This window comes from Ascaphus truei, chromosome 14 (genome assembly GCF_040206685.1).
Source record: "Ascaphus truei isolate aAscTru1 chromosome 14, aAscTru1.hap1, whole genome shotgun sequence".
NCBI classification, from domain to species: Eukaryota; Metazoa; Chordata; class Amphibia; order Anura; family Ascaphidae; genus Ascaphus; species Ascaphus truei.
Genome location: NC_134496.1, coordinates 45,489,421 through 45,513,261, shown reverse-complemented (window position 1 = coordinate 45,513,261; position 23,841 = coordinate 45,489,421). Strand labels below are relative to the sequence as shown.

The 23,841-nt window shown below is 42.5% G+C and overlaps 1 protein-coding gene across 5 annotated transcripts in view; it reads right to left on the bottom strand.

The window, feature by feature from the left end:
- Window positions 1–1,092: 1,092 nt before the first annotated feature.
- The window catches only part of PEX5L (peroxisomal biogenesis factor 5 like), a 144,074-nt gene continuing 121,325 nt past the window's right edge, over window positions 1,093–23,841 (bottom strand). For 3 of the 5 annotated variants that reach the window (XM_075570722.1, XM_075570723.1, XM_075570719.1), the window contains 7 exons: window positions 23,261–23,377; window positions 18,613–18,756; window positions 17,939–18,009; window positions 16,813–17,010; window positions 14,077–14,242; window positions 11,473–11,630; window positions 1,094–8,004 (listed from right to left, as the gene is read on the bottom strand). In XM_075570722.1, coding sequence (XP_075426837.1) covers window positions 7,800–8,004; window positions 11,473–11,630; window positions 14,077–14,242; window positions 16,813–17,010; window positions 17,939–18,009; window positions 18,613–18,756; window positions 23,261–23,377 — 1,059 coding nt within the window. In that variant the 3' untranslated portion in view covers window positions 1,094–7,799. Of the gene's footprint in view, window positions 8,005–11,472; window positions 11,631–14,076; window positions 14,243–16,812; window positions 17,011–17,938; window positions 18,010–18,612; window positions 18,757–23,260; window positions 23,378–23,841 lie in introns of all 5 variants that reach the window. The other 2 variants (XM_075570724.1, XM_075570721.1) reach the window with 1 other exon arrangement.

Here is a 23,841-nt window from a genome sequence, read left to right as displayed (position 1 = left end):
TCACAAAGTCACGGCACATCTGCACATCAAAAATAACTGCGATATATCAATAATTAGCCTCTGTCCTTTAGACATAAAAACACATCTTTGAAGTGATGTGCTGTACACGCTTATTCTGTATGGCTCAAAGTTCTAGAAGCCGCCGTATTACTCCTGAAGAAGAGCGGAATTGGTGGAGGTTGCGGTAACGTTTAGTGGACCAACCGAGTTGAAATTGTAGTGCAGTGAGCTTTCAAAACCTCATAGGTTTCTTCAAGTGTATTATGTGCAAACACTGGTAACCCTACATTATCTGTAGGTGCTGGTTCCTAATTGAGATGTCAAGGATATGTATAAATCACATTACCTTACCATACAGATAGAACAAGTGTGCAGCAAATAAAATAGCACATGTGAGCACATTCACGTCTCAGACAGGTCTGCAAGCCTGCCTTTCCCCATTATATCTTAGCATACAGTGCTTCCACTGCAGCCGGGGATTCTGGGAAATGGCATGCAAATGAGCACACCTTGTCACCTTTTGCTAGAACAAGCAAATGAGCCCCGTTCAGCCCCCATTGTGAAAACAATGGAAAATGTTTAGTTCAGTCCTACTGTACCATTAATAGGGAACTAACAAGCTCTGTTCTTATGTATGTAATTGATTAACACACATTCCCAGCTAGCTCAAACTCCTACACCCACCACATCATGAATATATATTTATGTCAAAAAAGAGTGCTACTTGGCGTGACAAATGTATACAACAAAAGTATTACCAAAAATGCAGGTCCTACACGATTTTTGGTTATACTTTGACGTATGGTGTGCAGGCTTACGACGCTTTGGCCAAAGGGTTAAATTAAATAACCAAGTAATTATTATTATTATTGAAGTATTTAAACTTTATACTCATTACCATATATGTTTTGTCAACTGGATGTAGCATTGGGCATCCCTGTCTTATGTATGTAATACCAACATGTAAATGATGTTTTATCACACACACACACACACACACACACACACACACACACACACACACACACACACACACACACACACACACACACACACACACACACACACACACACACACACACACACAAATTGAACACTGCTCATTATTCTTGTTTTCTCATTATGATTTAATCCCATATCATGTAAATATTTACATTAAAGTACATTATAATGCATGCTTTGGATTAATAGTTTAAATATACACAAAGCTAATTCATGCATCTTGTTACCTGAGGTATATTATCTTCTGTTTACAAAAATGTCCTTTTTTTTTGTTTGTTTACAAATTGTATGCTTTGGGCCATCAAAGAAATTGCACTTTAAAAATATAGTTCTATTCCCACTTGTAAATATGACTTTGATTTTGCTGGACGTATAAATACCACGTGACATGGTCAATCTTGGAATCCGCACGAAAATGTCATCTTAAAAAAGCAGGGAGGAAAACATATATATATATATATATCTATATATTTCAAATATGCTACCAGGAAATACCGTCCTGTTCACCCAATTAACCCCTTCTCTGCCAGAGGGGCGGGCAAACATTTTGCATAACCATTCTCTGGCAGCGAAGATGTTAACAACGTACGATTTGCCGAATTCCATGAATATATAAACAGTTCAGATTTCTTGGAGATGAGAAGTCATGTAACGAGTACACTGGTTGGGTAGAATACATAGTTATTAGCTATTACACACTATTAAAGTGGCAGCAAAACCCGCACTTTTGGTATAATGCAGTATGCGCTCCTACAGCGCCCCCTAGTCCTGGGCTCTGGTCCAGCACGGACTGTAACAACTTCGGGACCTGCAGAACCTTAAGGCCACAGAGTAAAAGATACTTCATTTAACATTTCAGTTATGTTGGAGACTTATTTGAATTAAGACCGCACTGGCAGTGAAGTGTTTAAAATTACAGTCCTTTTAATGGCCTGTACTGATGGTTTCACCCCGGGGTGGGCAACTCCAGTCCTCAACAAGGGCAACCAACAGGTCAGGTTTTCAGGATATCCCTGCTTCAGCACAGGAGGCTCAATCGACTGAGCCACCTGTGCTGAAGCAGGGATATCCTGGAACAACTGACATGTTGATGACCGGCGTTGCTCATCCCTGGTGTAACCCTGTATTGCCTGTGGGGGGGGGGGGGGGGGTGGGGGTGTCCTCAAAGTTGTGGCTCTGCATTGGAATGTGTGTCAGGGTCCCTCTGTTACTAGGAGGCCCATACAAACAAATAGAAACGCAGAAAACATAATCAGCAATCAATGCAAGGGATGATTGAAAAGCCACCTTGTGTTGTTCAACATCAACATACTGTACACAGCCCCTTATTATAGCGGTCACTGCTTAATAGAGAAGGGCGAACCAGTCCAAATCCATTCTCCCGGATTTCCACGAATAGTTTTGACCAACCCCGCCTTCCATCCCCTCAACCTCCCTCTCCCCCCACCAAAATCCATCTACGGATTGGGTACTAAAAAATGAGAGCGGATTAATCCGAATTCACCATGGGATACAATCCGGGCGGATTTTTACGAATCCGCACTCAACGGAAATCCGCAGACCAGAGGAACCGAGTGATCCGAGGTGGGTCCAAATCCACCCCAAAAAGTCACCTCTCTCTACTACGTAATACACCGGCCATGGCTGCGTGAGGCGACTTCATAATAACACATTAGTTCTTGAGAGTCTAACACGCTCAAGAACAAAAAGTTCCAGGGTACGGACTCCTGCCTCCTACATAAGCTAAAACCAGCAGCAGCCATTGCTGTGTCACATTATGTGACTGTAACATTCATTTCATTTAGTTCCAGGAGACCGTACCCTTGAAAAAGACACCTGCAAGGTTTCTAATGCGTTATACACTGTCATTTAATCTATAACGAATGCCCATGCTGGTTAATTAAAAACAATTTGGGATGAATCATTTAATTTAAAAATAAGTTCTCTACCAATTAAAAAAGTAGGTAATCTTTAACCGAATTCTGCAATGTTATTTCCGAGCCCTGATAGTATTTACGTATTTTGTTGCAGGGCATTTAAACTTATATTGATAAAGTTTATATGGGATCAATAGGCTATTTCAAGCTTCACCTTCCTGCCTCGTGCTCACCCTGTTATTCCCTTATGCCCACATTGTTTTTCCATTTTGTGTTCGTCATGCTTTATAGCGAGAGGAGAAACACTTCCTCCTACACCTTCTAAACTAACGACCAACCATTCTCCATCTGCTTCCCGCATCGCAACACGGGGAGTACAAATTAGCAACCAGAAAAGCGTGCAGTATATGAAGGGTAAGATTCCCATGGGATACATTCCAGATCCAATCAATGTTATTTAACGTGACGCAAGAAAGTGAAATAATAAAAAAAATCCCTAAAGTCTTTTGTTGAAACGATGTACTCGCTGTCTTCACAGGACTCACCTTTACTTACTATCCCGGAGCATCAGAGGACCCTATAAATTATTGCCACGGTTCCAAATATAATGCCTTTTATGTGCGTAAAACGTATGTGTTAAGACGTGTCATCAATTGTACATTTTTAATTACGAGGAAATGATTAAACCAGCAACATGTTTCTGAATCAATGGGCCATGAGTTGCAAAATGAAGCATTGTTCCAAGCATGGTGACTCTGCCACGTTACATTAATGTGCAAAGTTCTTGTATAGTGACTGCACCACGTTACATTAATGTGCAAAGTTCTTGTATAGTGACTGCGCCACGTTACATTAATGTGGCAAAGTTCTTCGTGGCAATTTTGTGCCACCTGTGGCTGTACAATTTTGGGAGTGGTTAAAGGGGGATTTTGGGGGAGGCGATAGAAGAATATTATATTGAGCATTACCAAAATGTATGTGTATACTTGATGAAGTTTCCTTCTCTCTTTTCATCAATAAATAAACCCGTTTTAGGCACTTACCTCCGCTCCAAAAACATAGGTGTAAAATCTACATACACATTCCAGACACACTGTATCAAACCAATTGACATAGAGGCAAGTTGCTGCTATTCACACATATCCCCCTATACACTCAACAAACCTGGAGGGCACTCGAGCTGCTCACCCGCCTACGCCATCGCTGGAACCAGAGGACTGGCGCAAGAAAACGGTATGAGAGGTAGGTCAATAGTCCGTGTCTTTCTACATGCCTGACAAGCAGCTCACTTAGGCTCAGATCCACAAACGGGTGCTAAGCTTTAGCATACCTCAGCCCTCCATTCACACGGGCTGAATTAGCGGCTCAGTGAGTAAAGACACGCACTGTGATAACAACGACCCTGAGTGACCCCTGACCCCTGGTCCAGATCCCGGTGTCGGCTTCTTGGGACCTTGAGGAAGTCACTTTATCTCCCTTGTGCCTCGGGCACCAAAAGCAGATTGTAAGCTCATCTGGGCAGGTAATCGTGCCAGCAAACATTGTATGTGCTGCGTACCGCGCGCTGTACTGTAAGTGTAATCTGCTTTGAGTTCCATTGGGAGAAAAGCGCTATATGAAATAAATACTGTAATAATTATTAGTATTATTTGAATAGGAGTAAAGTTGTGCTAAATCTGAGCACCCTTTTCTGGATCTCGGCCTTAGCAGCTACCTAAGGTCAGACTTTAACAGGAATGATGGAAGTAGGAAAGGGAGAAATTAAAATGTAGGTTTGGCCGTGCAAGGGTTACAGCCGAGCTATGTCAGGGGGCATGTTATTAAAGTACATGAGTGCACAGGGGGAAATGAAGGGAGTCATCGACGTGGGATTTGAATGAATGAATGAAGCCTTGATAACTCCCGACCTAAAAGGGGCTCATTGGGAAACAACACAACACAATAGAAATTAACGTAAATGACAAGGCATACTTACCAATTAATACTGAAAAAAAGAGAATTATGCAACAATGAGGCAAGGAAAGGAAGGGGAATCAAGCAGCTGCTGGAAAGATTGAGCAGAGTGAAAAGATTATTAAGCAGAGAATTGATGTTAAGGGCTTACGCCGTGTGAAATGGATTGTGTATGTCAGATATGCTCAACTCTGAGTCCTCAAAGCCCCCATCCACATCAGGTCTTCAGGATATCCCTGCTTCAGCACAGGTGGCTCAGTCAAAAGACTGAGCCTCTGATTGAGCTACCTGTGCTGAAGCAGGGACTGATTGAGCCACCTGTTCTGAATCAGGGAATAATTCAGGGCCGGCATTAGGCTTTGTGGGGCCCAAGGCAGCATGCTGGCAGCGGGGCTCACGCTGTAAAAAAAAGGGGGGACTTACCTGCAGCCCTCCTTTGGCAACGCAACATCATATGACGCCGTAACACTGCAGGAGGCAGCCCGCTGCGGAGAACATAAGCGCACACACACACCACCAACCCTAACTCCCCCCCCCCTCCACACACACAACACCACTCCTCCCTCTCACCCACACACCTACCTCTCTGCTGGTCTGGGGGCCCTGCCCCTCCTCCTCCTGTCGGCGTTGAAATCCAACTTCCGATTGGAGGGGCGGGCCCCGCGCTCCCTCCTCCAGCTCCTCAGGTAAAAGTTGGATCCCGGCACCCAGAGGAGGGAGCATAGGGACACGCAAAGGTGCGGGACCCAAGGGATGTCCTGAAAACCTGACCTGTGGGGTGGGGAGGGGGGGGGGGGCTTGAGGATTGCAGTTGATCACCCCTGCTGTATGTGAAAGTTAAGCAGGTCACAATAGATCACACTCTCCAGAACGTTATAAAGGAGATGAGAGAAATGTTGGTAATTTAACAGAGTGGAGCAATCCAGGGAGACTTATTACAGTCATCGTTCTACAGTAAAAAGAGTAGGGTTAATCTAAAAGAAGAAAAAAGGAAGAAACGGGAGGATGATAAAGAGATAAGATTGAGTATTCCTGGGCTGGAGCAAAATTGTCTGTATAAAAGAAACGAGGTCCTGATTGAAAGGAAGGTGTAAAAATAGTTTGGGAGGGGATGAGTAATGAACGTGATCAGTGATAGCTGAGAAGAAATATTAGAAGCAATTCAAGTCTTCCATGTTCCAGGGGACCTTTGTACAAGACAGGCCATAAACGTCAGGGAGTCGCATGTTATAATCTAGGACAAAGAGTGGCGCGAATGTGTGATCTGGAGCAGCAGTGTGTGACAGTGTTAGAGAAGCAGTCAAGTTGGCACAAATAGTAAAGGAATTTAAAGATTGAAATGTACACAAGGTAGGAAACAATAGCCGCGATGATCCTTATCTGGCAACAATCTTCATGTTTGTAAGTAAGAGGGTGTTGGGTTACTTGGGGATTTAAAAAAGACATACGGTATCTAAATCACGAGATCCTGGCCTCGATGCAATATAGGGCGGAAACAGGGTAATGCACAGGAATTGATACATTACTTTATTCGACCAAATGGAAGGTCATGTATTGTCAGATGTGAGTTACCCTGATTCTTAACATATTGAATATGAGTTGATATGTTGGGTCTCATACTTCTCTTGCGTTGAAAACACTAGGGATTTGTAGGTAAAAATGTGGAATCCTGACATTATTTCACATTTGTCTATGATGCTCCTCCATTGTATCTTGTATTTTTGGCAGTGATTAAATAAGCTAAGTATATAAGATCCTGCATCATAGTCTGTATGAAAATATAAAACATATTAATGGGCTCTCAAAGCTTTACATCTTTTTTTTTATATTGTTTATGCCCAACAGTGTAATCTCCCAAACCTTTGACCTTCTAGAATCCATTCCCCTCCTATATATTAATTATTTAAAAATGTCCTACATCAGATATGTTTCCCATAGTGCTCACACCAGATTCGATATAGTTCAGAATTAGCTAAATATGTAAAAAAAACTTGCACTAAAATATAGTATTTGGTCCTTTATGCCAACTTGGCCTGATTGCTCAATCCTTTAATGCTACCGAAAGAAAAAGGATTGCGTAACTAAACATAAGGCTAAAGTGCAAGTGTACAGTCCCATATATAAATGGTATAACCTCAGCAATATTAGTGCAATTAACTGCTTTTGTATTCGAAGTCAAACCGTTCTATGGCAAAGTTGGCAGTTAGCTATCCCCATGGATTGGACAGGAGAGGGGGATTGCCGAGTGAAAGGAGCAATTGGTAATAGATTTTGCAGCGTCAGCCTCACGGAGTCCACCCTGTGGTGTCCCAATCCATGTAAAATAGCAATAGGTACTAGAGGTGACGTTAACTTTAAGGTATCGGTAAATCTATTCACCAGCAAAAGGTTTAAAAATAGTACTATACTAATAAAACTACTCCATATCTATCAACACAGCTCATGTCTAATGGTCTTACAGACTGAGAGCTATTGCTTTAAGAATTAAATAGATATTCATGCACCTATCAAGAGATCGCCGATGTTTTCAGGTGCTGCTGCTAGCTTGTGTACAAAGCACCTTGAAAAAGCAGACGTCCAATTCGATGGTCTTACAAAGAAGTGAAGAAATCCAGAAATCTGGAATATCTTCAGTCGAATGTCTGCAAATATATTAGATCCCAAGAATATCAGTCGCTGCACTAAAGCACTGTTATTGTTAACATAGTATAAACATTGTATGTGACTAATCAGTCTTGACACGGTCTTCTCCGTTAGAATACAATGTTCATAGATTAAGGTTCATCACTACTCTCCATGGTTTTGTGCTTTTTTGTTTGTCAGACACAACATTGCAATCTTTGGGGGGGGAGGAGATGCTAAGTTATCATCTTTCTATTGGAAGTACGAAATATTCGTCTATCTATGTGAAATCTGCATTGCAAACCACTTCTCCCATAAAATTGTCCAAGAGGTTCTGTCATTGTTTCAAGGTTCTATATTGAAAGCTCTCAAGAGTATATCCAAGTCTCCCACATTGGTCGCATGTAAAAGTTCTGGCTTGTCCATCATGGAGAGAGCTATTCGGAGAGCTGCCCAAATGTTGCCGGAAATGACAGGATGTTGAACTTTCTGCTGATTCCTACTTTTTCTCTGCAGACTGAGAGCCGTGAGAAAGTTGCTGGCAGCTTCTCTGCAACACATACATGTGAAATGTTAGAAAAACCTATATTTTTAAATAAAAAATATCCATTTAACCTATGCATTTTCAAAATGGGCCAGCAATACATTTCTCAGCAACCCGCTGATGGCCCTCTAGTGATGGTCCTCTAGTGATGGTCCTCTAGTGATGGTCCTCTAGTGATGGTCCTCTAGTGATGGTCCTCTAGTGATGGTCCTCTAGTGATGGTCCTCTAGTGATGGTCCTCTAGTGATGGTCCTCTAGTGATGGTCCTCTAGTGATGGACCTCTAGTGATGGAACTAGGGCTTTGCGTATGATATGACTTTTATGAACACTAGGGATAGAGGTGGCCTTGTCTTTTTTCTAGTGTGTCGAAAATAGCAATAGTTGGCACTTCAGAGGACTTAGTATAAACATGAAAGTTTATTGTGGTATCAATGTTTTGGTCCCTGTTTGGACCCTGTCCAAAACGTTGATCTCACAATAAACTTTCACGTTTATACCAAGTCTTCTGGAACGCCGGCTATTGCTATTTGCTTCTGAACACTACTTCTGTGGAAGTCTGAATATCTGTGGCAGCTAACAGAATTAATCTGAGTGCTGCTTTCAATTCATCTTTCTTCTAGTACAGTATGTAACAGCTCTCACAATGTATACATGGAACAAAACCCTGTGTAGAAATTATAATTTTACAGATAACCATGTATTTGTATGTACCTGTAAAAGGACTGAAGGGAGCACACACACCCTATATATAATATTATATATATATATATATATATATATATATATATATATATATATATATATATATATATATATATATATATATATATATATATATATATATATATATATATATATATATATATATATATATATATATATATATATAGAATCCAATGCACAGCCGGCACACCATATGCAAGTAAATAAGTTTTGGTGCTTATCCCATAAAGCAATAACAGACCATGCGATACCGGTTGCAACGCAACATCAAGGGACAGCACGCAGGTAAGTAAATCATACATTTTCTCTATCAAATATAGAAAATTTATGATTTACTTACCTGCGTGCTGTCCCTTGATGTCGTGTTGCAACTGGTATCATATGGTCTATATATATATATCTATATATAGACTATATATATATATAGATATATATATAAAAAAATGTTTTACCAGGAAGTAATACATTGAGAGTTACCGCTCGTTTTCAAGTATGTCCTGGGCACAGAGTTATAATGACAAATACATGGTTACAAATACATAGTTACAATGAGTGAAATGGGCTATACAGTACATTATATACAAGACATTGTATGCACAGTTAAAGATAATATATATTATAGGCATATATATAACAGTTACAGACCAGATTAAAATGTGAGACAGCTTTAGTTTCGAAAGCACTTAGACTGGTGGCAAAAGTGAGAGTCTCCGGTAGACTTTTCCAGTTGTGGGGTGCACGGTAAGAGGAGAAGCGGCTGGAAACATTGTTGAACCTTGGGACCATGAACAGTCTTTTGGAGTCAGATCTCAGATGATAAGTGCTGCATGTGGTAGGGGTGAGGAGCTTTTCAGATAGGCAGGTAGCTTGCCGAGAAAGTATTTTTAGAAGGCAAGACAGGAGAGATGAACTTTGCGCCTAGACTCAAGTGATGACCAAACTAGTTGAGCACTTCGCAGTTGTAATTGCATTGGAGGACAAATCGGCATATTGAGTTGTAGAGGGTATCAAGTTTGCCAAGGTGAGTTTGGGGTGCCGTGCCAAATACTATGTCCCCCTAGTCTATAACTGGCATCAGCATCTCCTGTGAGATGCGCTTTCTGACCAGCAGACTTAAAGAGGATTTGTTCCTATATAGAACACCTAGTTTGGCATAGATTTTGGATGTCAGGGTATCAATGTGCAACCCAAATGTTAAATGGGAGTCAAACCATATTCCCAAATATTTAAACTAGTAACAGGGGCTAGAACAGTATTAGAGTTGGTTCTGATCTGTAGCTCCTTCATTGGAAGCTTTAGAAATGTTGCCTTGGTCTCAAATAACATTGTTACAGTCTTGTCAGTGTTTAGAAACAGTTTGTTTTGAGAAATCCAATTTTCAAGTCTCAAAAAGTTAGATTGAAGTATGTGTCCAAGATAAGAGAGGTTAGGGCTGGTTGCATATAAGATTGTGTCATCCACGCTACCTTAAAAGCTGTAGGAAGATCATTAATGAACACTGAGAAGAGTAGGGGCCCCAGAACAGTGCCTTGCGGGACACGCCAGGTGATATCCAAGGGGCTGGAGTTAGTCCTCGAGATAGGGACATTGGGATCTATCTGATAGGTAGGAATGAAACCAGGTTAAAGCATGCTTTCCTATTCCAGAGCACTGGAGTTTGTTTAGCACGATAACATGATCAACAGTATCAAAAGCCTTTGCAAAATCTAGGAATATTGCACCAGTGAGTTGTCCCCGTTCCATTCCACACTGGATCTCATTGCAAACTTTTAGCAGGGTAGTTATCGTGGAGTGTTTGGGGTGAAAGCCAGATTGGAATTGGCTAGGGAAATTTGTCTTGGTATAGTAATCGCTTAATTGGGAGTGGACACATTATAACAGTTGCCTCACAAATGTGTCTAATCTTCCTTCTTACTGTAAAATCTTAGACCATATTTTGTTTCTATCTTTTATTTCTTATTTCCTAAAGCAAGTGTATCATGGGTCTATCTTTATCTTAGACTTTATTTAATGTATTTTTCCACACCACCGAAGAAGTTATTTGTAACGATTCCTCAGAGAATGCCACTCTCCACCTCAAGGGCAAAATCCCTTATTCTCCTCAATCTCTATCTGCTTAGATCAGTATTTCTCAACCTTTCTCCAACCCCCCTTCCCACCCGCCCACTGGGCATCCCAATTGGGATAATCCAATTTTTTGGGGCACCTCATCAATTTTCACATTTACTTAAGTTTCAATTAAACTGGGTAGAAACTGAAAAGAAGTATTTAATGACAATATAATTTCACACTTACAATGACAGTGTTCCCGGGATGGCTGGTTGTTAATGTAATTGTAAAATGCAGGATTTCCGTTATTTTAAATGTAATGACAAATCTTCTGTTATCAATAAATTCAGAACACATTGCAGCATTTCACTAAAAGCCCATGTCATTCTTTTTTTTCCCCAAGGCATCTTTGGCAAGGTCCTCTGAGGCACCCCTGGGTGACAAGGTAGTGAAACACTGCCTTAGATTGTAATACTGTGACACCTTTTAGTGATTGCTTCCATGTATATCTGTAATACTTCTATGGATGCTGTTAGCTCTAAAGCAATTTTCCATATTGTAATGTGCTCAAGACGCTAATTGTTTACCAAATTGAAATATTACAAATCAACAATAGAAATAAGAGCTGTGCCATTGCGGGGGAATCCATTCTTAAACGTTTCACAGATTATTTTTGTCCCCCGTTTTTCAGTGTTACTGACCTATGAGCTCCGAGGTTGATGCAACTTATTCCCAAATTGTATCTGGACCTGATGAAACCAGGCTGTATTTCCAATGCTTTTGAATAGGCTTCCACAGCTTCTTCACTTCGATCTCCGTTTGCCAGCGTTGCACCAAGGCGGTTCCATAATGAATAGTCCTGCCGATAAAAGTACTGTTACTGTTCACTCTAATCCAGCCCACAGACGTTGGGTAGGGTTAGAATCTGACCGGGTCACCCCTGTTGAGCTAAGTAATCTGTTGTGGCCCCTGTGAGGAAGAGACCCGATATCATCCAATCCAGTCAAATTATAGCCCACTCTCTCAAACTTTGTTAGATATCTTCTCACAACACGTAGATCCCTCACAACTCCACTTTATGATAACCCAGATTTTGGCCTAGGATTGGGTCGTAACGGGTTTGAGAGCTGGAGAGTGGCAGGTGTTATGAGTCTAAGGGACGTGGGTCCAGACAGATCTCCCAAGCCCTTCGAATATTTTAACAAAGAAAAAGCTGTCCTGAATAACCATTTCTTTCAGTATCTTCAACTAAAGGCTTTTTATAATAAAACCCAGCCCCCTGGCTCTCTTACATGATTTGAGAACCCCTGCCTAGGGGACAAAGATATGTCAGGACATATCATACCTTTATGGTTGCTTTATGAGCCCCCCTCCCCAGACACACCAAAAATTGAAATATATGTCCCAGTGGGAACAGGACCTGGGGGAGTAATTAGATGTGGAGGACTAGGATGATATACAGACGAGACCACGAGTATTCTAAAGCTAGCCCGGTTACATTCTGGGTATGTGCTGGGTGTAACCTGGCTAGTTTAAGGCAAGTTTAAGGCATTTCTGCATTGACTAATGACCCATAGGATTAACACAGCAGGGGTCCCTGGCAGTCCCTGGCAGTCCCATTTGCCAGGGACCCCCGCTGTTAATCTGATGGGTCAGTTTAAGGCAAGTTTAAGGCATGTATCCAGCACGTGCCTGGGTGTACCTGGGTCTTTTTGACTATTGCCACTGGTTTGTGTTACTACAGTATTCCTAGCAGTGGAAAGATCCTCCATGTGTGTCACTATCAGACAAAATGCCTACAAGGTTCTGATGAGGTGGTACTTGACCCCCATGAGGCTTGCCAAGTTCATCCCAGGATACCCATCAACACACCCGAAGGGATGTGGGGAACAGGCCACATTCCTGCACATGTGGTGGGGATGCCCACTGGTATCAGTTTATTGGGCTAAAATCAAATTATGGGCCCAACGATTCTTTGGGCTGGATCTCCCTCTAGGCCCCTGGTTTTTTCTGCTAAACAAATAAAGTTTGACAAGTCTACTGGATGGAAATGTTGGTCAGTCTTAATAACGACACCTGTTCAGATTTTCAGGTCTGGCTACCTTGGATTCTGTGTGTGGGCCATCCAGGAGTAAACTCTCACTCAATTCTGCTGTAGGCCAGCGTAGTCCCCTATTGTATTGTATTGTATGTCTTTATTTATATAGCACCATGAATGTACATAGCGCTTCACAGTAGTAATACATGTGGTAATCATATAAATAACAGATAATATAAAAAACAGATCATGGGAATAAGTGCTTCAGACATAAAAGTAACATTAAGGAAGAGGAGTCCCTGCTCCGAAGAGCTTACAGTCTAATTGGTAGGTAGGGAGAACGTACAGGGACAGTAGGAGGGAGTTCTGGTAAGTGCATCTGCAGGGGCCCAAGCTTTATGTATCATGTGTCTAGTAATATCTACGGTGCTACTCATATGCTTCTTTAAGCAAATGTGTCTTAAGGTGGGTCTTAAAGGTGGATAGAGAGGGTGCTAGTCGGATACTGAGGGGAAGGGCATTCCAGAGGTGTTCTATTCTATTTTTTCTTCCACAAATCTTGGGTCAAATATGCCCTCTAGTTCTAGATTCTCTGGGGCGCTGCCCAGGGATATGAAGTTGGAAAGGGCTGAGACGTGCTAACTAAACTCATGGTTGTCAATTGTACTCTCACCAGACTGCACTGTTGTCTCTCTTTGTCATGTGAATATTTGTGATGAGGTGTTTTGCTCTGTAAGAATGTATCTGGAACTGTACCCTCCCCCTCTCCTGTTTTATTTTCTGTACCCCCCCCCCTTTATATTTATCCCCTCCCTCCCCTCCCTTGAAAAGCTTCAATAAAACTTGAGTTTCAAAAAAGTACTGTTAATGTTAAAGTCATAATCTGCCTGTTCGTGGTTTAAATAACAGAGGGTTTTAAGGGCTCACGTTAAGGACCCCTCCATTTCTCTCCCCACCGTAAACCCCCATTAGTAACTGGGCAAAGAGGGATTGAAACCGACCTTCCCACAAATTCACGCATAGTGAAAACATGAATTGGCTCTATACCTCAAACATGCCATAAATACAAAGGGGAGGAGCGATGTGAGTCTAATACCACTTGCTCCATACATGATACATACTGACCAACTCATTGCAGAGTTCTCCATCACTAAAGGAAAAGTGAGAAATGTCTTCATGAACTCCCCAAGGACATGAACTGCTTTGCTATTAGCAGCATGGAAAAGGACTTACAAATACCAGCTATGCTGTAGGGTTAGTCATTTACCTCTGGTCGGACCAGTAAGGCAGAGTTGAAAGCATCCACAGCTCTATCAAACTCTCCGCTGAGGTTGAATAAGACTCCGAGTCCGGTCTGCAAGTCAGGATCTATCAGCTCACTGTTCTGGTGAGCTGCCTCCAGGTACAAATCCTTCACCTCTTCCAAGGTAGCACTGGAGACATAAGGATCTCTGGGTCACCAGGAGGTTTAATAGAATGGTACTAAGTAACGAGTGATTCAAGAACAAACAGGACAACGAGTAGTCAAGAAATCACACATTGCTGCGCATTTAATGGCCACTGAATGTGTAGTAGGTTTTACAATATGTATCTTACCCAATATGTGAAAGGTTAGGAGAGTGCTTTATTTTCAGTATTTAGTTTGGCATAATACAGGGAGTCCTCGGTATCCGACGTCCTGCTATCCGTCAGATGCGTTATCCGGCGCCAGACCCGCTTATCCAATGGTCACCGCCGCCGATTAACATTGGACCTGCAATCCGACGGTCCGTTAACCGAAGGCGGTTTGCAGGACGGATAAGCGAGGACCGCCTGTACTTATATTTTACTGTTACCAGTTGCAATAGAGCAAAAGTAATGAGTTCTTCCGTATTGGGCGATACCTTTTTTTTTTTCATTTGGACGAACGATTGATATTTTAGGACAAGCTTCTGAGAGATCTCAGAAGGACTGGCAGAGTAAATGGTAAACTAAACAGACAGGGCGATAAATGGATGGAAGGAATAATGAGAAATGTGGTGTGCATGTAGAACCATCCATCAGCAGTAAGAAGGGGGACTGCAGGAGGGTGCAGGTAAAGGGTTAGATTATCAGAGAGGCAGGGAGAACAACCACATACAATTCTGTTAGTATGTAAAAAAAACTCAGGTCAGTGTTAAGTCCTCGTTTTTTTAGTGTCAAAGAGCATGATCATTTTTTGAGTTCATATGTTTTCCATCCTTGGGTGCTTTTAAAAATTTGAATTTTATTTATGAAATAAAAAATCACTTGTGAGCACATTCACACGTCTCAGGCAGCTGCTCTATTGCTTCCGATACCCCCTAACCCTCTTATCCCCTGTACACAATGTCTGCTTACCGTGCCTATAGACTGTAAGAGCCCTGAAACAGGGCTTCTTCTAACACACTGAAGGTCTATCCTACTCTTCTAAGTTTGAGCCTGCCTGTAAATGTTACTTATGCCCATAATCATATCTCTGACTGTCCATGAATTAGCTGAAAAATGGAATGTGTATAACCTTTGTTTATTTAATGGAACCATTTATTATTATATCTCTGACTTCCATTGTCTGTCTGTTATTTAACAAAATAATTGTATTTAATTAGTTCTCAAACTGACTGTAAACTATTGCGATGCCCCCTTAGGTGGAGGCCTGTATTTACTTAAAAAAGAAATCATGAAGTAAGGAGAGGAGGAGGAGGATGATTCTATGCTTGTGACTGGCTGTGGGATATTCACATGTGTGTTTGCCAAGGTTGCAGCGTGTGATGTTGCATGGTCTTGGGCCATTCTAAGCGCCCTCGAGTACTATCCTAAAAACTTGCTGAAATGTAATCTTTTAGGAATATCCAAATAAATTAACAAACAATTGAGTGCAACTAGATTAAATATTAAATGAATATTAAATGGTTATCCCAAAGATGGTCTTATAAGAGTTTCTTGAGGACATGGGGTGACTGCTACCAGTTTTTTGTAATGGTTCGCAGAGTGGATGCTTTGACATTATTGGTGTGATTGTAATGGTCGGCAAATTAAAACACATTTGTCACCAATAGCATCTCCAAGCTCGAATCCGTGTTTCAGTGGTTTATAATGAGACCGCCTGAGCATTTGCTATTTGTATTGACCCTGGAGTATATTATTCTTAGTGGTGCTTTTTGTGATGGATCACTTATTTGAACTAAAACGTGATACATGGTGGCAACAGACACAATGAGGTGATGGGCATCAGTAACAAATTGGAATGCAGCAATGATTGGAAAGTTGAATCTCCTCTCGGCTAGAGGGAGACAGTGATGTGTGAACGATGAACCTCCAGCAAAGAGAGGTACTGACAGCAAAAAAAAAGTCTTGTTGATTGGAAAACAGATTTGGCAAAGGCTGGAAGACATGAACAATGTTAACAAATTAAGACAGAGAGGTGACCTGTGTAATTAAGGTGAGGAAGCCTGGAGTAATGAGCCATACCTTCAATAAGACTCAAATACAATGATTCCTGATGTACATAAAAGGTACACAATAGCACAGGGGTGAGCAACTCCAGTCCTCAAGGGCCACCAACAGGTCAGGTTTTCAGGATATCCCTGCTCCAGCACAGGTGGCTCAATCAGTGGCTCAGTCATTCTGACTTCATGGGGTAGCAGGAGATGCCGGCACTTACCGAGGCTCAGCGCACTGCCCCGAGCCCAACTCCAGTAACCACAGTCTAAATGTTGGGGTGGTTAATTTAACCACCCCAGCATTTAAAGTGTGATTACGGAAGTTGGGTAACAGCGCGGGGCCTCTTTAAGTGCGGGGGCCAGGTGCGATACCACCGATCTCACCGCTATGAAGCCGGGCCGCCCCCCTCTTCCTAATATATTATTGCTGTTATTTAATAATTGTTGGTGTGCATTACCGTTACTTTTTGATGGATTGAATTAGTACTTAAGATACCGGTTCAGTTGCAGCGTTATGTCAATATCACAATATTTTGTACTGGAAGAGCCCTAAAAAATTTCACCTGTCAGATATTGGCTTTGACATCCTCCTGGGAAGTGTGGGGGACCCCGACTTGCTCTTCACAAGGTATTTATATCTGGGGTTCTGCTTCATCCATGTTTTCAAAGCTTCATACGCCTCCTGCTGGTGTCCGATATTGGTGAAGCTCACAGCTAAGGCCGTGAGGGCTTTCAAGTTATTTGGTTGTAGCTGTAAGCACCTGTAAGAAAGAATATTATTGTAACAATTTGATATTATACAATTAATTTGATACCTTAACCCTGTGGTTCTGAACTCCAGTCCTCAAGAACCCCCAACAGGTCAGGTTTTGAGGATATCCCTGCTTCAGCCCAAGTGGCTCAATCAGTGGCACAGTCGAAGACTGATTGAGCCACCTGTGCTGAAGCTGGGATATCCTCAAAACCTGACCTGTTGGGGGGTCTTGAGAACCCTTCCCTTAGCCCCTTACAGACCGAGGTGCCTGCAACATATTGTCAAGTAACAGCAGTGATAGAGAGCTACAACCTCTCTGCAAAATTCAGCACTTCTTGCGTCTAAAAGGTAGAACTGCCATTTAGATATTTTTCAATACTATCCCCCATCAATGTAACTAATACACTGATACTGCTCCTAGATTGCTTAAATAATCCTATTTTGAAGACGTTGGCCACTCCAGCACCTAATGGGTTAATACGGTATCACCCAGTGGTAAAAAGATGACGCATTTAATAAAAAGCACAGGTTGAAACCTACTGTATTCCAGCTTCCCATTGCAAAGCCGGTATAACCGGCCTCACACGGATGAGACCCAAAAGGTTGAAAAAGCTGTCTGTGAGTAGGGGACTGGCTCTGCTCTTCACTAAACCAGGCTGTGCTGAAAGGCTGTGTAATGCGGCAGGCATAAGCTTATAAGGGTTGTCCATGTTAAAATGGACAAGACGCAAAAGGTGACACACTGTGTGCTCATTTGCATGTTATTACCCAGAATCCCTGGCTGCAGTGGAAGCAGTGTATACTATGAGATAATGGGGGGGGGGGGGGGGGAGAGGGGCAAATGAAGACTTTAAGGATTTGCATTCACATGTTGCTAAAACAGAAACTAGTAGGAAATAATGCCATACTGTACATTGTATACGTGCTGATTTTACCTCTGCAGAGACACAATTGCTGCCTGTTCATTCTCATTCTCTGCTTGTGTTATACCGAGATACTGCCAGGCCTGAGACATCATTGTATAAATGACAAAAGGAAACAAAAATTGCAGGTTAATACAGATATAGTCACACTTTGTGCTGCACACATTATACTCATTACTCTCAGGATTATCTTTGTGACGGCTGAAATCAGCACTTTGTGACTTTCTTGCTTAAACGTATCATGCGTGGCATTCTGCACACGTCTTCTCTCCCGCGTCCCCTAACCATCTCCCAATATAAACGACTCTCCCCCCTAAAATGATCATGCCTTGGATTAGTAAGGGTGATTTCTAAGACATCAATTCACTAATTGGCTTTTATCCCTTAATCCTGTTCAGCCGTCTCACTGAGCTTCCCTATTTGTTCTTTTTGTCTTAATAACAGTCTATCCTTTCCCTGAAGAAAGCCCCAGACCTCTCGCATCACCTTTCATTTATAAAAGACGTTTCCACATTGGCGGAACGCAGGCTGTGCGGTGGGTACATTGGCGGAACGCAAGGCGTGCCGTGGGTACATTGGCGGAACGCAGGCTGTGCGGTGGGTACATTGGCGGAACGCAAGGCGTGCCGTGGGTTTGTGTGTTGGAATACATCGGTATTTGGGAAAAACACATTGAAGTAAATTACCTCCGCATCGCTGGGATCCTGTAAAATGGCCGCCTCCAGGTACAATATAGTTACAGGCAAATTTCCTTCTTTTAATTTTTTCTTCGCCTCTTCGAAAGCCCCAGCGCAGTCTCTGAAAGGGTTCTCCGTGTGAAAATAATAGCCCTGAAGCAGGAAACGAGGAAATGATTGCACAGGTGTTGTCACATTTTTCTGTGTTTGTATGTTTCATTGTAAAACTCTTAAGTACTTCATTTATAATAAAAAATAATAATGTTGTTTTTGACAAAATAGTACTATTAAACCCATAAAACAAATCTATCCAATATAGTTTTTGAGGTATATCAAATCAATGCTGCATTGTGGGGTTTGTTTCATGGTTGATCTGTGTGAGGATTCTCCAGACTTCAGTTGTAATTCCAGCAAATAAAAATACCTTGTGCGCACATTCACATGTCGCAGACGCAGGGTCGACGTGGTGGCGTTTCCATCGGTGCCCCTGCACCAAGCCTCGCGCTCTTCCTCGCAACAATTCCACTGATTGCCGCGGGAGAGCGCGAGGCCTCTGTAAGTGTTTCTTACCTTTGTCCGGCGGCATCTCCTCCTGTGGCGTTTCATTGTTATGGTGCTGTGACGTCCCATGGCGGTGCGTCGTCATGCCAATGTGATGCCGTGTTGCTATGACAACATGACACCACGTGGCATCGCGACATCACATGACGCTGTGTCGTTTGAATAGGAGATGCCGCCCCGGACATTGTAAGAGGCCCCACAAAATTCCCAGACAGCCATTCTCAGACAGGTCTGCAACCCTGCCTTTCCCCATTATCTCCTACCTTAAAATGCTTCCACTGCAGCCAGGGATTCTGGGTAATGACATGCAAATGAGACCTCAAAGTATGCCCCTTTTTGCTTCTTGTCCATTTTAGCATGGACCCCTATAAACTTATGCCTGCCGCATTGCACGGCTTTTCAGCACAGCCTGGGTTAAAGAAGTGCAGAGCCAGTAACCCTAATCACAGACATCTGTTTCAACCGTTTTGGTTTCATCAGAATGAAGTTAGTTAATAGCTATGCAATGTGGAGCTGGAAGTTGCTACATCAAACACAAAATAGCTTATGGTGAGTAAAAAAAAGGTGAGAAAAACTCTCCACCGTACAGTGTACAGCAAATAAAGCTGTCACAAGTCTGCAGCCCTGTCTTTCCCCATTATCTCTTCATAATCAATGCTTCCGCTGCAGCCAAGGATTCTGGGTAATGACATGCAAATGATCACTCACAATGTATCCCTTTTGCTTTTGAAGTGCAACATTGTGTTATCAACCAATAATGTGACGTTAGGTACGTCTTTGCCTTACTCCCATCCAGACCCTAAAAAAAGGGGTCTACAGTTGGTGAACTAATACCATGTTTAGGCATGACCTATATCACATAACATTAAGCCCCTGCGGTAAACTTAATGCACTTTAGTGGATATTTGATGTTCGGGGGAACGCCTCTTTTGTATCTCATGGTCACTAATTTCCATTATAGTTAATGCAATTCTCTTTGTGGGAGAAAAACACGAGTTAACGTTATATTATTAGCCTTTGAAGATATGCGTTAAGGTTTAACGTAGCTTAGTAGGCTAACGTGAAGTTTAGTCACTAAAATAGCTTTGTGGATGTGGCCTCATTCTCTCTCTAGTTCTACCAAGGCAGTGATGTGTTCTGTACTTTCCTTAATTTGCAGGCACCCATATAATCCCAGCCAGAACGTGGAGGAATGCGAGCACACTGTGTATGTTGACATTTTTTAGGGGTGTACAAAGGGAGTCAGTTAGAGGTTCTTGTTTAGTATTGTGACAAAATAGGCAGCAAGACTTCTTTAAAAGTATAGGAAGCGCTGCCCTGTTCTCTATTCTCATCAGGAGAACATAAGTTTAATGTTACAAAAAATAGATGATAGACAGCACACTGAAGCAAGTTGAATATAATGTTATTTGCAGGGTGCAATAAGGAACAGCGAGAGGACCCCAGTTCCTCCCAATACGATAAATATACTGAAATGTTCCAGCACTCACTGACTATTGGAGTATGGCAAAATATGAATTTAATGAAGATAGCAAAATATACAACAAACCTGGAATAATGTCATGTTGGAAGGAAATACACAAACATGGACCCTAGGGATAGTGATCTGGGGTCAAATATACAAGGGAAGGGATACCATAATAGGAGAGGAGGAGGATCAACAAAAAAGGGGGGCAACATTTTGGGGTGAGAACCCCTTCCTCAGGCCCGTTCCCTGAAGTCCAAAGGGACAAAAGGTACTTCCTTAAACCCTTATAACCCCACTATATATAGACCACAATCAAACATAAAATGCAGTAACTATAACCAGAAAAAGGTTCGCTGAGTCCAGATCCTGCAGCTTTACCTACACAGCAGGAGAGAGAGAGAGAGAGGATTATCCAGACCCAGACCAAGGACTTTACGGCTGGATTTTGTATCCATTGAGAATTTCATTCTCTTACTAGGATCTGGACTCAGTGTACGTTTTTCTGATTAAAGTTATTGCATTTTGTGTTTGATTGTGGTCTATATAATAGGGTTATAAGGGTTTAGGGAACTACATTTTGTCCCTTTGGACTTCAGGGAACGGGCCTGAGGAAAGGGTTCTCACCCCGAAACGTTGCCCCCCTGTTTACCCACCCACTACATACACCCACCCCCAACATTTTTTTGTCGATCCCTCTTCCTCTCCTATTGTGGTATCCCTTCCCTTGTATATTTGTCCCCACATCACTATCTCTAGGGTCCATTTTTGTGTATTTCCTGCCAACGTGACGTTATTCCAGGTTTATTGTATATTTTGCTATCTTCATTAAATTCATGTTTTGGCATACTCCGGTTTTGACATTTTTTCCAATAGTCAGGGAGTGCTGGAACATTTCAGTATATATAAGATTAATGTTAGGCACCCAGCTTTTTCTCTTTTATTCCAATTTACACTTTGTTGCACCTCTGTGAAAACAGTGCTCCTGTCCAGTCTCTCATGATGCTAATGGTTAATTCTAGACTTGCTCTGCATAAGAGCTGTAAACCCTGCGGGCTGTATAAGGCATTGTATGCCTGGAGAAGGGAAAGTCCATATATGGGCATTCTTCTGAACCTGTCTACATCCGGAGGACTATGCTGATAGGGATGACCATATTTGGGCATGTCATCTTGGACGTCCTGGCTCCCAACCCCAGTAATCTCAACAACTGGGCTTGGGCCATGTGCAGCGACCAGGACTATTGTTCTCCCTTCAACTGATTGGCGTCGCCATGATTGGGACAGGGGTATAACTACTGCCTTCTTCTCCCCACCCTCAGTTAGTTATACTGGACCTGATAGCCTTTCTAAAGGCTGCGTGTCCTTGTCCCGGCTAGTATTGGTAAAAACGGTGCATTACCAGGGTGGTACCTGCAGTGGTGGGATAAAACAACCGGTTCTTACCCGGGCGGCGGGCGGAGTCTAACAGCATCTCCCGGCATCTATTTCCCTTCTCAAAATGGCCACGCGGTGTCACACGGCACCGCATTGCCATGACAACACGACACTGCGTAACGTCACGTAGCGTCTCGTTGCCATAGCAACAGAAGTCACATGATGCGGTTACGTCATGTGGCATTGGCATGGCAACGCGGCACCATTTGACGCCGCGCGCCTATATTGAGAGTATTTGCAGGGAAATAGATGCGGGGAGATGCTGTCAGATGGCGCCCGCCGCCCGGACAGGTGAATGAAGGTAAGAGAACTAAGCAAATTAAGCACCGGTTCGGCAAACTTGTGAAATTTTAGTAACAGGTTCGCACGAACCGGTGCAAACTGGCAGAATCCCACCATTGGGTACCCGGAGTCTAATGCCTGTGTGGCGGTCTTGGTGCAAGCCTATGCGAGTCCTTTTTCAAGGCTGTGTTCCCTCACGTGTTTCCGGAGTCACTTTTTGGTTCTGGTACTCAGAAGACACACAAAGCCCCTGTAAGCTCGAATCCCAAAACCACCTCACCATATATATGTCAACAAGGAGTTCTACTGGGTATGTGACAATGTATAAACAGAAGACAGAGAGACCTCCAATGCTACAGTCCACATGATAAATCATATAGTTAAATACTTATCTGTTCTTCTCTTATAAGTGACGGTCACTTAGTTACATTCTTTGTCCAACGCATTTGTAAGACACAGAAGACTCCAGAAGCCAAGCTCGCTATGGCAGCACCTTCCACCGAGCCAGATAAGGTGTTCCCAGTTAACCCTGTGTGCTGGTAATGTATTGTTGTGCTGTTCTGTACTGTGTGATTCAACTAAATAAACTCTGGTTGATTAAACCCTTGTGTTCTGCCTGGTGATTCTACAATCCCTGGTAGTCTGGTCAACCGTGATTGTGACAAGTATGTATAATTTTTAGCGCCAACATTACAAAGTAAATCAATGACAAACAATGGGAATAAGTATAACAGGTAAATGACAATATAAAGCACAGAGAGACTCTGCCCCAAAGAGCTTACAATCTACGTTTACTGACAACACTGAGAACCTGTCAGCTGTCAAATAAGGTGAAAATGCAGTGGCCAGAAGTGACGGAACTGCCCGTGCAACGGGTTCCACACTGAGGTTGTTTGACTGCTCATGTATTTACCGTTTCTTTCGACGAGGATCCAGCCTGACTTGTGGGGTCTGTATTGTCTGATATCCAGTTCCTTCTCGCCATTTCTTCCCACTCGGCTTGCATCTTATCCCAAAATTCAGTGTCTGACTAGGAAAGAGATAATTAAGTCTTAAGCTCATTTTAGGTTTGTAGAATTTCCTGTGGGTCCAGATGTTTGCCCAGCAGCATTCCAATACAAATAGGCGTCATTCCATGCTTCCCAAATCCTAAGCCGTTAGCATAACTATTAGTTAGGGCTCAGTTTTTTTTCCTAGAGGTTCCTCAGCAATAGCTATGTAAATCAACATATAAATCAACATGGTCTAGGACAGGGGTGGACAACTCCAGTCCTCAAGGGCCACCAACAGGTCAGGTTTTCATGATATCCCTGCTTGGGCACAGATGGCTCAATCAGTGGCTCAATCTTTGACTGAGCCACTGATTGAGCCATCTCTGCTGAAGCAGGGAAATGCCTAATACGTGGCCTGTTGGGGGACCTTGAGAACTGGAGTTGGCCGCCCCTGGTCTGAGTTACATTTCTCTGTTGGCATACACAATTTCCTAATTAGAAA